The 13211-nt window shown below is 53.3% G+C and overlaps 1 protein-coding gene across 16 annotated transcripts in view; it reads right to left on the minus strand.

Annotated features, from left to right (window-relative positions):
• Positions 1–13211, minus strand: part of DIP2A (disco interacting protein 2 homolog A) — a 92822-nt gene that overhangs the window by 21306 nt on the left and 58305 nt on the right. For 15 of the 16 annotated variants that reach the window (XR_009532665.1, XR_009532666.1, XM_060100296.1 and 12 more), the window contains 6 exons: positions 11889–12028; positions 9721–9857; positions 9196–9276; positions 8614–8741; positions 6320–6434; positions 462–663 (listed from right to left, as the gene is read on the minus strand). Coding sequence is in view for 14 of the 16 variants with exons in the window: in XM_060100296.1 (XP_059956279.1) it covers positions 462–663; positions 6320–6434; positions 8614–8741; positions 9196–9276; positions 9721–9857; positions 11889–12028 (803 nt within the window). In the remaining 2 variants the exon portion in view is untranslated. Of the gene's footprint in view, positions 1–461; positions 664–6319; positions 6435–8609; positions 8742–9195; positions 9277–9720; positions 9858–11888; positions 12029–13211 lie in introns of those variants that run through there. The other variant, XM_060100299.1, reaches the window with a different exon arrangement.

Consider the following 13211-nt stretch of genomic DNA (forward strand, 5'->3'; position numbering starts at 1 on the left):
TTTGCTGAGGCTTCCTAGGTCCCGTCGACCCAGTGACAGTGGCTGATGACAGAGCCGAGGAGCGGCACGCGCGGCGCCCACAGGCCCCGTGGCCTTGGCGTGGCCGGCCGCCCCACGGCACAATGGTGGCCACGGCGGCGCTTTAGATTCCGAGCTCCAGGGCTGCTCTCAGGCATCATCAGCTCTGCCCCCAGGGAGCAGCCTCCACAGCTCAGACGCCAGGCCTGAATCCAGGCCTGGGGTGGGTGCTAACAGGCGGGGGGAACCCCCATGCTGGGGACGTGAGGTTGTGCTCTCCTTCCGGCGGGGCAGGAGGTGGGGACCAACCCGGTGTGCCGTTCGCTCTGGCTCTTAGCCCCGATCCCAGAGATGGAGCGTTCAACAGGGCTGCACCAGTTAAACACAAGTGTAGCTGCCGCAGTCTGAAGACGGAATAGACGTGTTGTGTGATGTACACTAACCTGGCTGCTTCTGGCGAGGCTTGGGAAGGTTGGTAACACACGTGTGAGGGCACATTAACACGTTACATGGGTGCAGCATCCCCTCCAGAAAGCGCTGCTTGGTTTCAGAAACGTGAATCCCTCCTAGAGGGGCCTTGGGCAAGGTGTTCGCAGGAACCAGGGCCAGACAGTACACGCCCACCTGGTGGATGCTGTCGATGGCCTGGAAGGGGGGGCATGAGACGGAGAACTGTGACCTCTGGGACGTTTTGTTAGAAGAGAAACGTGGCGAGGAGAGTGTGCATTTCCTATCACTTACACACACGTTCTGTGTATGTGCATAATCGAATATAAATCTGTAACTGCTCACATTAAAAAAAAGCCGTAAAAGCAGTTAAGTGACTTCCTGTGGGAGAAGCAGTGAAGAGCAAGACAGGCAGAAGCTGGACTCCTCTGAATACACCTTGCTTTCAAATTTGGAACCATGTGTATATTTTACACACAAAAAACTTAAAATTTAAAAAAGCAATTCCTAACAACTGAAAGCAAAATAAAACAAATGAACTCAACCAAAGTGGAATCAGGTTGGTGGCACAGCCCCACAGAGAGAATCTATTTAGAGTGACTTTAAACACAGGAATTTCATTAATCCAGTCCCACGGGCAAAAAGAATTGAAAAAACATCTTAAGCTGCACTCGGAAATTTCACACTTGAGACGTAGTGTGGAGAAGGTTATTTGGAGACTGTGGTGTGTGCAGAGTGGCCTCAGGACATGAGTACCTCTGCTGGAAGTATCACCACTGCAATTTTTCATTGTGGAGAAAGATCGGTGACTTAAGAAAAAACCCTGAGGTCTTGAGCTGGAACTAGCAGCATAAACCCATGATGCAGGTAATCTTGCAAGCACGTGGACATCATCTCCTACTCTGTCCACTGAAAAAAAGCCAGTAACATCAAGTTCCCAGACAGTGCCCAAATTCCATTTCCCCTAGAAGGCAGCGGGGCCCCAGTAGTGTCGGGTCTAGGACACAAAATGCACCACCTCCCCAGGAATCGAACTTCCTGTTCCCGGGTGTGGCCTCAAAGAACCCCGGAGGTGTGTCTAAAGGGCCCAAGAGCCAGTCCGAAGAGGCTCCCACTGACCACTGTCAAAAATATAACAACTATAATCCACTAGTTCGTAGTGAGACAAAAACCAAAACATCTCCAGGAAGCCAGCTCAGGACCCTGAAATCAACCCTAGATCTCGTGTTCCTGCCCAGCCTCCAGGTCCCCCAGCGACTTCAGCGCTCTCTGTAGAAGACCCTTCCAAAGCTGTTGCGTTAATGATGAGGAAGGAACAGGATTGAAGCAGCAGCCCCATGAAGCCCTAACAAACCAGCGGACACAACATGCCACCTCCCATGAGACTGTCAGCCAGAAAATCGAGCCCAAGTCTGATCAAGCCTCAAGATCTACCCACCGACAGACACGCAGGAAGTACAGGAGACAGAGGAGCGCACTGAGCGACACGGCAGAGGCACAGCCGTCAGAGCCCAGGACGGGGGGACGTACTGGACGAACAACCTGCCTCTGTCAATAAACAAACTGTAAGAAAAATATGACAGAGGAGGAGCCATACATTAAAAAAGACTTAAAAGCCTGGCCTCACCAAGTGCAATTTTTACCTTATTTTGATCCTGAGTTTAACACACATACTAAATATTAGATAATCCAGGAAATTTGAATAGTGACTAAATATGTAATTATATATATATAATTATATATACAATTACATCCAAAAGAACAAAATACCTAGGAATAAATTTAACCAAGGAGGTGAAGGACACATGTACACTTAAAACTATGAGACACTGATGAAAGAAATTGAAAAAGATACAAATAAATGGAAAGATATTCTGAGTTCATGGATTGTAAGAATTAATATTGTTGAAATGTCCATACTACCCAAAGCCATCTGCAGATTTAATGCAATATCAAAATACCCATGACATTTTTCACAGAACTAGAAAATACAGTCCTAACGTTTGTACGGAACCACAGAAGACCCTGAATTGTCAAAGCAATCTTAAGAAAGAAGTACAAAGCTACAAGGATCATGCTCACTGATTTCAAACACCATAAAGCTATAGTAATCAAAACAGTGTGGTACTGGCACAAAAACAGATGTAGATCAATGGAACAGAATAGAGAGCCCAGGAATAATCCCACACATATGTGGTCAGTTCACTTACAACAAAGGAGACAAGAAGACAACAGGGAAAGAGAGCCCCCTCAATAAATGGTGTTGGGAAAACTGGACACCACACACAAAACTAATTCAAAATAGATTAAAGACTTGAATGTAAGACCTGAAACCGTAAAACTCCTAGAATAAAACATAGGCTATGGTAAACTCCTTGACATCAGTCTTGGTGATGATTTTTTTGGATTTGACACCAAAAGCGAAAGCAACAAGAGCAAAAATAAACAAGTAGTACCACATCAAACTAATAAAAGGTTTCTGCACAGCAAAGGAAACCATCAGCAAAACGAAAGGAACATATTGAATGGGAGGAAATATTTGCAAATAATATATCTGATAAGGGTTAAGATCCAAAATGTGTAAGAAACTCATACAACTCAACAGCAAAAAAAAAACAAAACAAAAATCAAATAATGCAATTAAAAAATGGGCAGAGGACCTGAATAGACATTTTTCCAAAGAAGACATATAAATGGCCAACAGGTATATAAAAAGATGCTAAACATCACTAATCATCAGGAAAATGCAAGTCAAAACCACAATGAGATATCACCTCACACCCGTTGGAATGGCTATCATCAAAAGGACAAGAAACAACAAGTGTTGGTGAGGATGTGGAGAAAAGGCAGCCCTCGTGCACTGTCGGTGGGAAAGGAAACTGGTGCAGCCACTATGGAAAACAGTATGGAGGCTCCTCAAAAAACTAAAAATGGAACTACTATATGATCCACCAATTGCACTTCTGGGTATTTATTGGAAAAAAACCCAAAATGCTGGACATCCCTGGTGGCGCAGTGGTTAAGAATCCGCCTCCCAATGCAGGGGCACTGGTTCGAGTCCTGATCCGGGAAGACCCCACAGGCCACGGAGCAACTAAGCCCGTGTGCCACAGCTACTGAGCCTGCACTCTAGAGCCCGAGAGCCACAACTACCGAGGCCCATGTGCCTAGAGCCCATGCTCTGCAACCAGAGAAGCCACCACAATGAGAAGCCCACGCACCGCAACAAAGAGTAGCCCCTGTTCACCGCAACTAGAGAAAGCCTGAATGCAGCAACGAAGACCCAACGCAGCCAAAAACAAATATATAAGTAAATTTAAAAGCAAAATGCTAATTTGAAAAAAAGTATGCACCCCTCTGTTCATTTAGTATTATTTACAACAGCCAACATACCTAGGCATCCATCAATGGATGAATGGATAAAGAAACTGGTATACATACACACACACACACACACACACACACACACACACACACACACACACACACACACACAGAGAGAAATATTACTCAGCCATAAAAAAGAATGAAATCTTGCCATTGGCAGCAACATAGATGGACCTTCATAGTATTATGCTAAGTGAGATAAATTAGATGAAGAAAAACAAAAACGTATCTCTTACATGTGGAATCTAAAAACAAAAAGATGAGTTCATAGACATAGAGAACAGATTGGTGGTTGCCAGAGGTGAGGGGCGTGGGGGGTGGGAAAAATGGGTGAAGGCGTCAAAAGGGAGAAACTTCCAGTTATAAGGTGATAAGTACTGGGGATGCCATGTACAGCATGGGACTGCAGTTAATAATGCTGTGCTGTGTGTTTCAAAGTTGCTAAGAGAGTAGATCTTAAAAGTGCTCACCATGAGAAAAAAATTCTGTAACTCTGTATGTTGACGGACCTTAACTAGACGTAGTGACTCTTTCACTATATATACAAAATCAAATCATTATGTGGTACACCTGAAACTAATACAGTGTTACATGTCAATTATACCTGAATAAAAATTTTATTGTTAATTTTTAATATGTGATACTGGTACTTCTTTTTTAAAGAAAGAAATACTCGGGCTTCCCTGGTGGCGCAGAGGTTGGGAGTCTGCCTGCTAATGCAGGGGACTCGGGTTCGAGCCCTGGTCTGGGAGGATCCCACATGCCGCAGAGCGGCTAGGCCCGTGAGCCACAACTACTGAGCCTGCGCGTCTGGAGCCTGTGCTCCGCAACAGGAGAGGCTGCGATAGTGAGAGGCCCGCGCACCGTGATGAAGAGTGGCCCCCACTTGCCACGACTAGAGAAAGCCCTCGCACAGAAACAAAGACCCAACGCAGCAAAAATAAATAAATAACTTAATAAACTCCTACCCCCAACATCTAAAAAAAAAAAAAAATGTATTTAAAAAAAAAAAAAGAAAGAAATACTCAAATTTACAGGTAAAATCTGTGAGTCCGGGATTTGCTTCAAAGCACTCCCAAGGGAGAAACTGGGAGGATGGGTGGGGCATGGCTGGGGCCTTGACTGTCGGTCATTGCTGAAGCGGCGATGGACACACAGGGGTTGTTACACTCTCCTTTGTATGTTTCGTATATTAGAAATATTCCATAACAAAACATTAAAATTTTTCATTAAAAATAAACGTTGTGGGCTTCCCTGGTGGCGCAGTGGTTGAGAGTCCTCCTGCAGGGGACACAGGTTCGTGCCCCGGTCCCGGAAGATCCCACGTGCCGCGGAGCGACTGGGCCCGTGAGCCATGGCCGTTGAGCCTGTGCGTTCGGAGCCTGTGCTCCGCAACGGGAGGCCACAACAGTGAGGGGCCTGCATACCGCAAAATCAATCAATCAATCAATCAATCAATCAATCAATCAATAAAATAAACGCTGTAAATATTAGTAGAAAAACCGATCCTCTGAAGCTCAAGAGCTCCCTGGCCTCCCTGACACTGGACCTTGTCTGCTCTGTACAAGTGTCCTTTCTTAGGTGGCTGGGGCTGAGCACACGCCACACAACCAACCAGAGCTGTAGGGGCACCAGAGGGCTTCCCTGAAAAGCCGCCAGGACTGAAATTCACCCAAAGATTTGTACACTATTGTCCACAGTAGCCTTATTCACAATAGCCAAAAATTAACAACCCAATGTCCACCAAGGTGTGAACAGATAAGCAAAAGAACACAACTTGGCAATAAAAAGGAATGAGCCACTGATACACACACCACGAGGAACCACACAAACGTGATGCCAAGGGAAAGAATGCCAGACCAGGAGCCCACACTGAGATTCGTCTGCACGGACGTCCAGGGCGGAGGCAGGGCTCATCCCTGGCGACACAAAGCAGCCAGCAGTTCCCCGTTAGACGGGAGCGCTCTTACCTGTGGTTACCTGGGTGCGTACATTTGTCAAAACTCATCAACCTGGACACTTGAAAATGGGCTCCTTCTACATGTAAGTTACATTCAGTAAAGCTGAGTGGACATTTAGCTTGTGCTCTTTACTGAAGGCAAAGTTTACTCCCTTCCCCACAAAAGAACTTGTTGAATCTAGTTCAGTACTTAAGGATGTAAACGTGGACGTGTAGGGAAGGACAGCACACAGCACACGGGTGAGGCCGAGGGCACGTGCGTGTCGAACGGGTGTCACGAGGTGGGAAGCACGTGGAGCCCCAGCCCAGGCGCGAGGGGTTCACTGGGCTTCGCTTCCAGCCTTGCTACACGTTTGAAATTCTCAAAGCACAACAGTGGAAACACCAATGCGTGCAAGTTTGCATCTCTCAGCCAGGTGGACGGCAGCTCCGCGGGGCCGCCCCTCACCTCAAGGGTCAGCCAGCCTGCGCTCAGCCAGTGCCCACCGTGTGCCCACACGCACCCACCTGCAGCACACGGCTCATCCACTGGAAGCTGTCCTCCTCTGCGGCGTCGGGCCGTTGCTCTGCCACCAGCACGATCCGGTCATCATGCAGCACTGTCACGGAGAACACCGCGATCCTGGGGGAGGAAGGGACAGAGATGAGCGCCTGGCAAGGTGGGCCGGGACGCGGATGCCCCATCCTGCCCAGACGGAAGCCGCAGCAGGGCTGGAGGTAGACGCTGTCCAACAGAACTTAAAGGGAAGCAGCCACAAACCTCCTCCAATGTGGATGAAATAAGTTTTGATTCACAAAACAGAGAGGACTTCAGTGCACAGCAAACAACCAGGTACACGTTGTAAAAGAACGTTTTCCTTAACTGCAATGTCAATCTATGTGATGTACTTCTTCATGCAGAAATCTCTGTCGAGAAGTTCTGTTAATCATCTATTTCTTTGTCCAGGTGAAATCTCACCACTCGTCACTCCGCTCCTGTCTGTGGCTGACGGCAGTGGTCTTCTTTCTCGCCTCTTATCGAAGAAGTTCAACGTGTTCTCCTTTACTCTGTGCTGGCTTTTTCTTCCTTTGGACTTTGAGTGGATTCTCTTTTTCTTTATGAGACAAGCATCTGTCTCCCCATCACGCCCATCCTGCTGGCACGGCTGCCAAGCTAGCTCTGGGACCTCACAGACCTACCTTCTCTGGCTTGCTCCTTTGGCCGCTACACACACAGGTATGCACGCGCACACACGTGCACCCACTCTCTTTTAATGCAACAAACTTTACGCAGTATTAGCATTTCCTTACTTTCACACATCTTGTTTCTCTTAGTACCTCACTCAAGAGCGTTTTCACAAACATGGTCTTTTTGTGACAAAACTTCTGAACCTTACGTACCCAAGAATACTTTTACTGCAACTGCACAATTAAGTGACATCTTGGGATGAATATAAAATCTAGGTTAAAAGTTCCTCTGAAAAACTTAAAACGTTACTGCACTGTCATCCTCTGGCTCCAGCCCCTCTGCCGGGGAGTCTGACGCATCCTGGCTGGAGGCCCACCCCCGAGACTCCCTTCCTCAGGGTCCAGACACACACCCCCCACCCTGAGTCCGCTCTCAGGATGCCAGCCCTTCTTGCTCTACTTCCCTCTTAATTTTTCTTCTAAACTTTCTATTTCCTAACTTCTGGAGACAGCTCTTGATCTGGCTTTCCAGCTGACCAGCTCACTCTCCAGCTGCCTCTGCCCTACATTTACTCCATCTGCTAAACACCGTCCTGTCGGGATGCCGTGACCTCGTCCAGTGCACAGCTCCTCCCTGGTGGACGCAGGTAGGCCGCCTCTCCATCCGCGGGTGCGACCACCCTGCACCCAGCTAGTCACTGGACCGGTGTCACCTCCAGATGCCATCAAGAGTCGGTGGCCATGCGAGGCTCCCTGACGCACCCAGGAGCAGGCGTGGGCTACCCCGGCATCCCCTCGGTGGACACTTGCACTGACGGTGTCTCCGGTTTCTGCTGTGAGTCCTGTGCGCCCCGGCTCCAGGCTGCACGCACCCACCAGCCTGCCCGCCCTGCTGGTTTCTCCCGAGTGCTTATTTGCAGCCGTCATCCTGACCCGGGGAAGGGCCGGCAGAACATGCTGACCTACCACTGGCAGAATTCCCTGATCGTTTCTTTAACGTATATTCAAAGGACGGCTCCAGCCAGGCTCACAGGCACCCTAGCTTGAGTAACGAATTACCTTGAGAAGAATACAGTGAAGAAATGCAGTGGCTGACTGGACCAACTAGGAGAAGGGGCCGCCTCCTCCAGGACAAAGAGCTCGGAGCTGGACAAGCTGGACAGGGCGCCCGGGGCCCAGCCCAGGGGCCCCCTTACGTGCTCTATGGACGTGAGAATCTAAAATGACTGCCTAACACATTCAGAGAAGGCAAACTGACTCTATCCCAGGAGACAACAGCCTCAGGTGATTTCAGGCAAAAGGGCGCCCTCCGCTCCAGCCCGCACTCCCGAGGCTCTCGGGCAGCTGCCCAGGTGCCCTCGCCCTCACGCGCACGGTGCCCTGTGTGGTGTCTTGGCCCGGTCTCCATGCCCAGGTCGAGGTCTGGATCTCACCCTCTAAAGAGCCATGAGCTCCAACTCGGGCATCCTCGCTGCAAATGTCATCCTGTTCTTTGTGAAGTTCCTCTGATGAACAGGAATTTTTAGGTTTTGTGTATTCAAATCACTGGGCTTTCCTTCCACTGCAGGAGACCTCTCGAAGGTTAACTAGAGAAGGAACCTAAAGGCACGGCAAGGGGACCCGCAGCGCATCACCTGCCTCTGTAGACAAACTTCATGGGCTCCACGGCCAGTGCGGTAGCCACGATGTCGTCCGCGTTGTGTCTGCGGACCCCCACCACCATCAGCCCGTCCAGCTTGCCCACGACGAAGACCAGGTTATCCTGAAGGCAAGGATGCTGGTCAGGCCCCGGACACGTGGGCAGGCCCTGTGGCTCAGGCCCTGCTACAGAGACCTGACAGCTTGGAGACCAAGTAACTTGCAGACAGGGCCAGCGGGGCCCCTGCCCATGGTGACAGGGAGACCCGGGCAGGGGCCACCAGGGGTGAAGGGGCCCTAAGCCTGGCGGGCTTTCGTGGGGGGTGGCGAGGGGGCACCCAGGGCTGGCGTCAGCACCGGAAAGGTCAGAGATGGGAATGCAGCTGAGGGTGAGGTCTGTTAGGGACTTGATGCTCCTGCGCTACAGACAGGGCTCCCCAGCTCGGCCCCAGTGACGTTCCGGAGGCCGGGACTCTGTCGGGAGGGGGGGGGTCCTGTGCACAGGGGACGCGGAGCAGCACCCCTCCCCAGCTCTGAGCCCATCTGCAGGCCCAGGTCTCCCAGCGGGACATACTCACAGGCCCGATGAAGCCCAGCAGCCCCGTCCTGGTGAAAGGTCTGTCGGAAATGGGCGCGCCCCCTGCCGTGACTGGGACGGTCTGCACAGAGTGGAGAGGACAAGGTCAGGAGTGGTCCACAGGGATCAAGCGAGCGGCAGGCGGGCGGGAGAGAGGGGCCGGCATGCGCTGCCCGCGCCAGGCGTGGCTCCTCAGACGGGCATCACTGCGCCTCCCTGGAGGGGAGTCCCTGCCGTCTGGTGAGACCCCCTTCAGGGTCCTGGCCTCCACAGCCCGTGCTCCCCCTCCCGGCCTGTCCCGTCCCAGCCTGGGGGGTGGGGGGCACTTGCTGGACTCTCCTGACGACCCCACGGCTCCAGCCCAGAGGCCGGCTTCCCTGGGCCAATTTGGATCCGTCAGGGCCACGAGGCGCCCACGTAGGGCTGGCCTGCCAGAGCGGGCACTGCCGAGAGCCACACTGTCCCCTCCCACCCCTCCGCAGCTGTGGACTCGACTTTAGCACAAAGGTAGGGACCAGGCGCGGACCTCAAAGATGTTCTTTGTGATCCCGAGCAGCCCATAGTACGCTGTCGCCGTCGCACTGGAGTTGACGCAGATTTCTCCAACTTCATCGGTCTTACAGAGGTAAGGGGTCCCCTCCACCTTCACAACACACACATTAGCTAAAGAGAGAAAACAACCCTCAAGGGCATGAACAAAGAGGACACTGAGATGGGTCATCCCCAGAGACCCACGGGCTTGGCCTCTGCAGGGTGGACACGAACAGTTTGTGTGCTCCAGGCTTGGACACTCACACCCCTCTGGCCACAAGCCTGTGTGTTCCACACACGGTACATGAAGGTGACAGAAACGCTCCTAGTCACGCGGGCTCTGTCGTCCCCCCGGCACCGCCCTCCTGAACCCGCAGGAGATGGGAGGTGCCATCCGCTCACACCTTTGCCTTTCGGGCTGGCTCCCACACCAGGCCTGACGGCCCCACCCACAGCCCCATGACCTCCTTCTGTCTTCACCAAGCAGCACGCCCGCCGACGCGGCGGCCTGTGGCCCAGAGCCTCGGAAGGGCAGACAGCGGAGGGTGGCACTGCTACACGCGCGTTTCCCCCCAGATCCGCGCACTAGTCTGCGTTCTAATACAACAGAGACCCCGCCCATGCCACAACCAGACCAAAAGGGACAACCCCGGCGTGCCGTGGTAACACAACCCTGGGGCTGACACAGAGAAGGCTGCGCACCTGCTGAAAACAAGACCCCCCCAGGTCCTCACTGACTCAGACCTGCAACAATCCCGACAACAGACACACACACACCCAGGGGAGCACGTGCACACATACGCACCCCAAGGGAGCATGTGCACATATACCACCCCCCGAGGGAGTATGTGCACACACACACACCACCCACACCCGAGAGAGCACACACACACCCCTGAGGGAGCGTGTGCGCACACACCACACACCCGAGGGAGCACGTACACCCCCCCCCCCGAGGGAGCACACACATGCCCGAGGGAGTGTGTGCACACACACAGAACCTGGTCCAAGTTTAAGAATAAAACGAAAGTCCTTATACTTTCAATCAAAAGAATCACCTATTACAGTATTTCACCATCTTTTAAAGAATTACTGTGTTCGCCACGTAACAACTAATGATCAGAAAGACCCTGCTCTTTCCCCTGATAAAATGTTTATGCTGGAGTTCCTGCCTCTACAGAACCTCTGAGTCCTTATTTTTGGTAGACTTATGCAAGGAAAAAACACAACTCACACTTCTAAGAAAGTGGAACTAGAAACAAACTCAAACGTCCAGCCTTGTTCTACGTGTCCGACCTCTGGCACACGCACAGGCCCAGATCGCGGCCCATGGCCCTCCTGCTGGTTCCCAGCCTGTCCCTGAGCGTGGGCGGCTCACGCCCTGCCCACACACGCCCTGTACCCTGGGGAGCAGCGGACGGGGTGACTGGCGCAGAGATGGGGCCGCTCTCCGGAGGTGACCAGGTGGGTTGGCCCGCTGCCTGGAGCCCAGGAGGGCCAGCACGGGGAGGAGGGCAGCTGGAGCAGCCGCGGGGTCACCGCGGTGAGGGGCGCTCCCCAACTCAACAGTGCCACAGGGCCTCCCGGGCCTGGCTCTGCTCTCGACTCTCCCCCATGACCCTGCACGGGGTCCCGCATGTGCTCGCGCCTGCGGGGGAGCTGCAGGGCACAGCGCCGTCACCGTCCTGCGCTCGCCAGCTGCCACGGCGGCACAGACACCCCACGACGCACGCGTCATCCGGACCCGGGGCCTTTCTGGGAGCACAGGGATCCCTGGGAACCTTCAGGGCCACACTGCTCCCCTAACAGGCCCTTGTCAGGATGCAGAGACAGTCTCATCACCGGGTTACCTGCAAGCATCCAGGGTTGACGCCCGGCCTCGGGAGAGGCGTGACGACTGCCTGGCGCGCAATGAGCCCCCAGAACCCAAGCTCTGGCACCACTTCCCCAATGGTGGGGAACCAGAGTCCGGCTCACAGGCCATAGACACACCCCGTATTTTAGCGCAACTTTAACTTGATACAAAGGGAGGCAAAAAGCACGTTTCAAATTAAAACCCCAGTTCACACGGGGAATCAGCTGAGGCCCTCTGGTGCCTGCGTGCTCCGGAGCCTTTGCTGCCACCCAGCCGCAGGACAAGACCATCCCCAGCTGTGACCTCACCTCCAGGCATCACCTGACCGACGTCCTGAACCGTCAGGACGGAGAGCTTCTCTTCCGCGTCCAGTCGGATCACCCCGTGACTGAGGCAGCTCATCGACAGCACAGCTCTTCTTGGAGGAGGGCCCCCCAGGTCAGGCGGCCTGGAAACAAAACTGATTAACTGACAAGGGGACAGAGCCCGTGGGCGTGGGACCATGGCCCCCTGCCGACAGGACGATGAGCAGCCAGGTGCCCGTCTATGCCGGCTGTGGGGACGTTGGCTGCAGGACCTCGGGGGGCAGCGTGTCTCCACAGGTCTGCACGATGCCCCACCCCACGCACTCCTCTGCAGGCGGGCCCTGTGGGCCGCAAGGACGCTTCCACCAGGCCGTCCTGGGACATCCCCCGGAGCCCCGAGCAGCAGGTGAGCAGAGCGACACGCTTCCTGGAAGCAAGCCTGCGAGCACCAAAACCAGGGGAAGGAGCCTGGGACCGTACGCAGGAAGAACGAAGGGCCGGCCACTCCCCAGCCCGCGCCAGCCCGAGACCATCGAACTGCCGGCAGAACTGCCCTGGGCAGCCCTTCCCAACTCCTGACCGCAGGAAGCAGGAGAGGGAGGAAAGTGACTGCTGCTGTTTGCGACGCCAAGTTTGGGCCTGATTAGTTTCGCAGCAGCAGGAACCAGGACGCTGAGAAACAAATGTCATATCTTCTCCAGCGGGAAAACACTACTCTGCTGAGCACAAGAAACCACCATAGAACAAAGGAACGAAGAACACCTTATGGTCTGTGAAGAATAAAGACTTTGTTTTTAATGCTAATTATTACTAAAATTTTACGATCACTTACACCACTACTTATAAATACACAGACCTAACACAAGACCACAGCTGAGGCTAATTTGAGTTGAGGGTGGAAAATTAACACTAAGTCACCCTCAGCTGCGAGGACGCTGCCCTCTACCCGAGGATGGCGCTCAGGGCAGCGTGGACGAGCCGGGCAGGAAGGTGAGCCGAGGGGCACACCTGCGGGGGCCTGGGGAGCGACATGGATGAGCCCAGAGAGAATGCAGCCTGGGGGTGGTAGGGCTGGGGTATCACCAGGAGGTCAAGGGTCCCGCGGGCACAGACCCCCGTCCACAGCTGATGTGCACTGGCCGCCGGCCACCCTGCCCTGGAACAGGGGCGAGTCCTGGCTGCAGTGTTTACCGCGGGACACAAGGCCTTCCTGATTGGAGGAGCACTCGGGAAAACCAGCCCGCGTGCTGCAAGGATCCAGAGATCGCGACCCAGGGAGCCGCTATCAAACCTGCGCCACAAACCAGGCCGGTGTGGGACGTGCGG

Source organism: Mesoplodon densirostris, chromosome 5 (genome assembly GCF_025265405.1).
Source record: "Mesoplodon densirostris isolate mMesDen1 chromosome 5, mMesDen1 primary haplotype, whole genome shotgun sequence".
Lineage (NCBI taxonomy): Eukaryota > Metazoa > Chordata > Mammalia > Artiodactyla > Ziphiidae > Mesoplodon > Mesoplodon densirostris.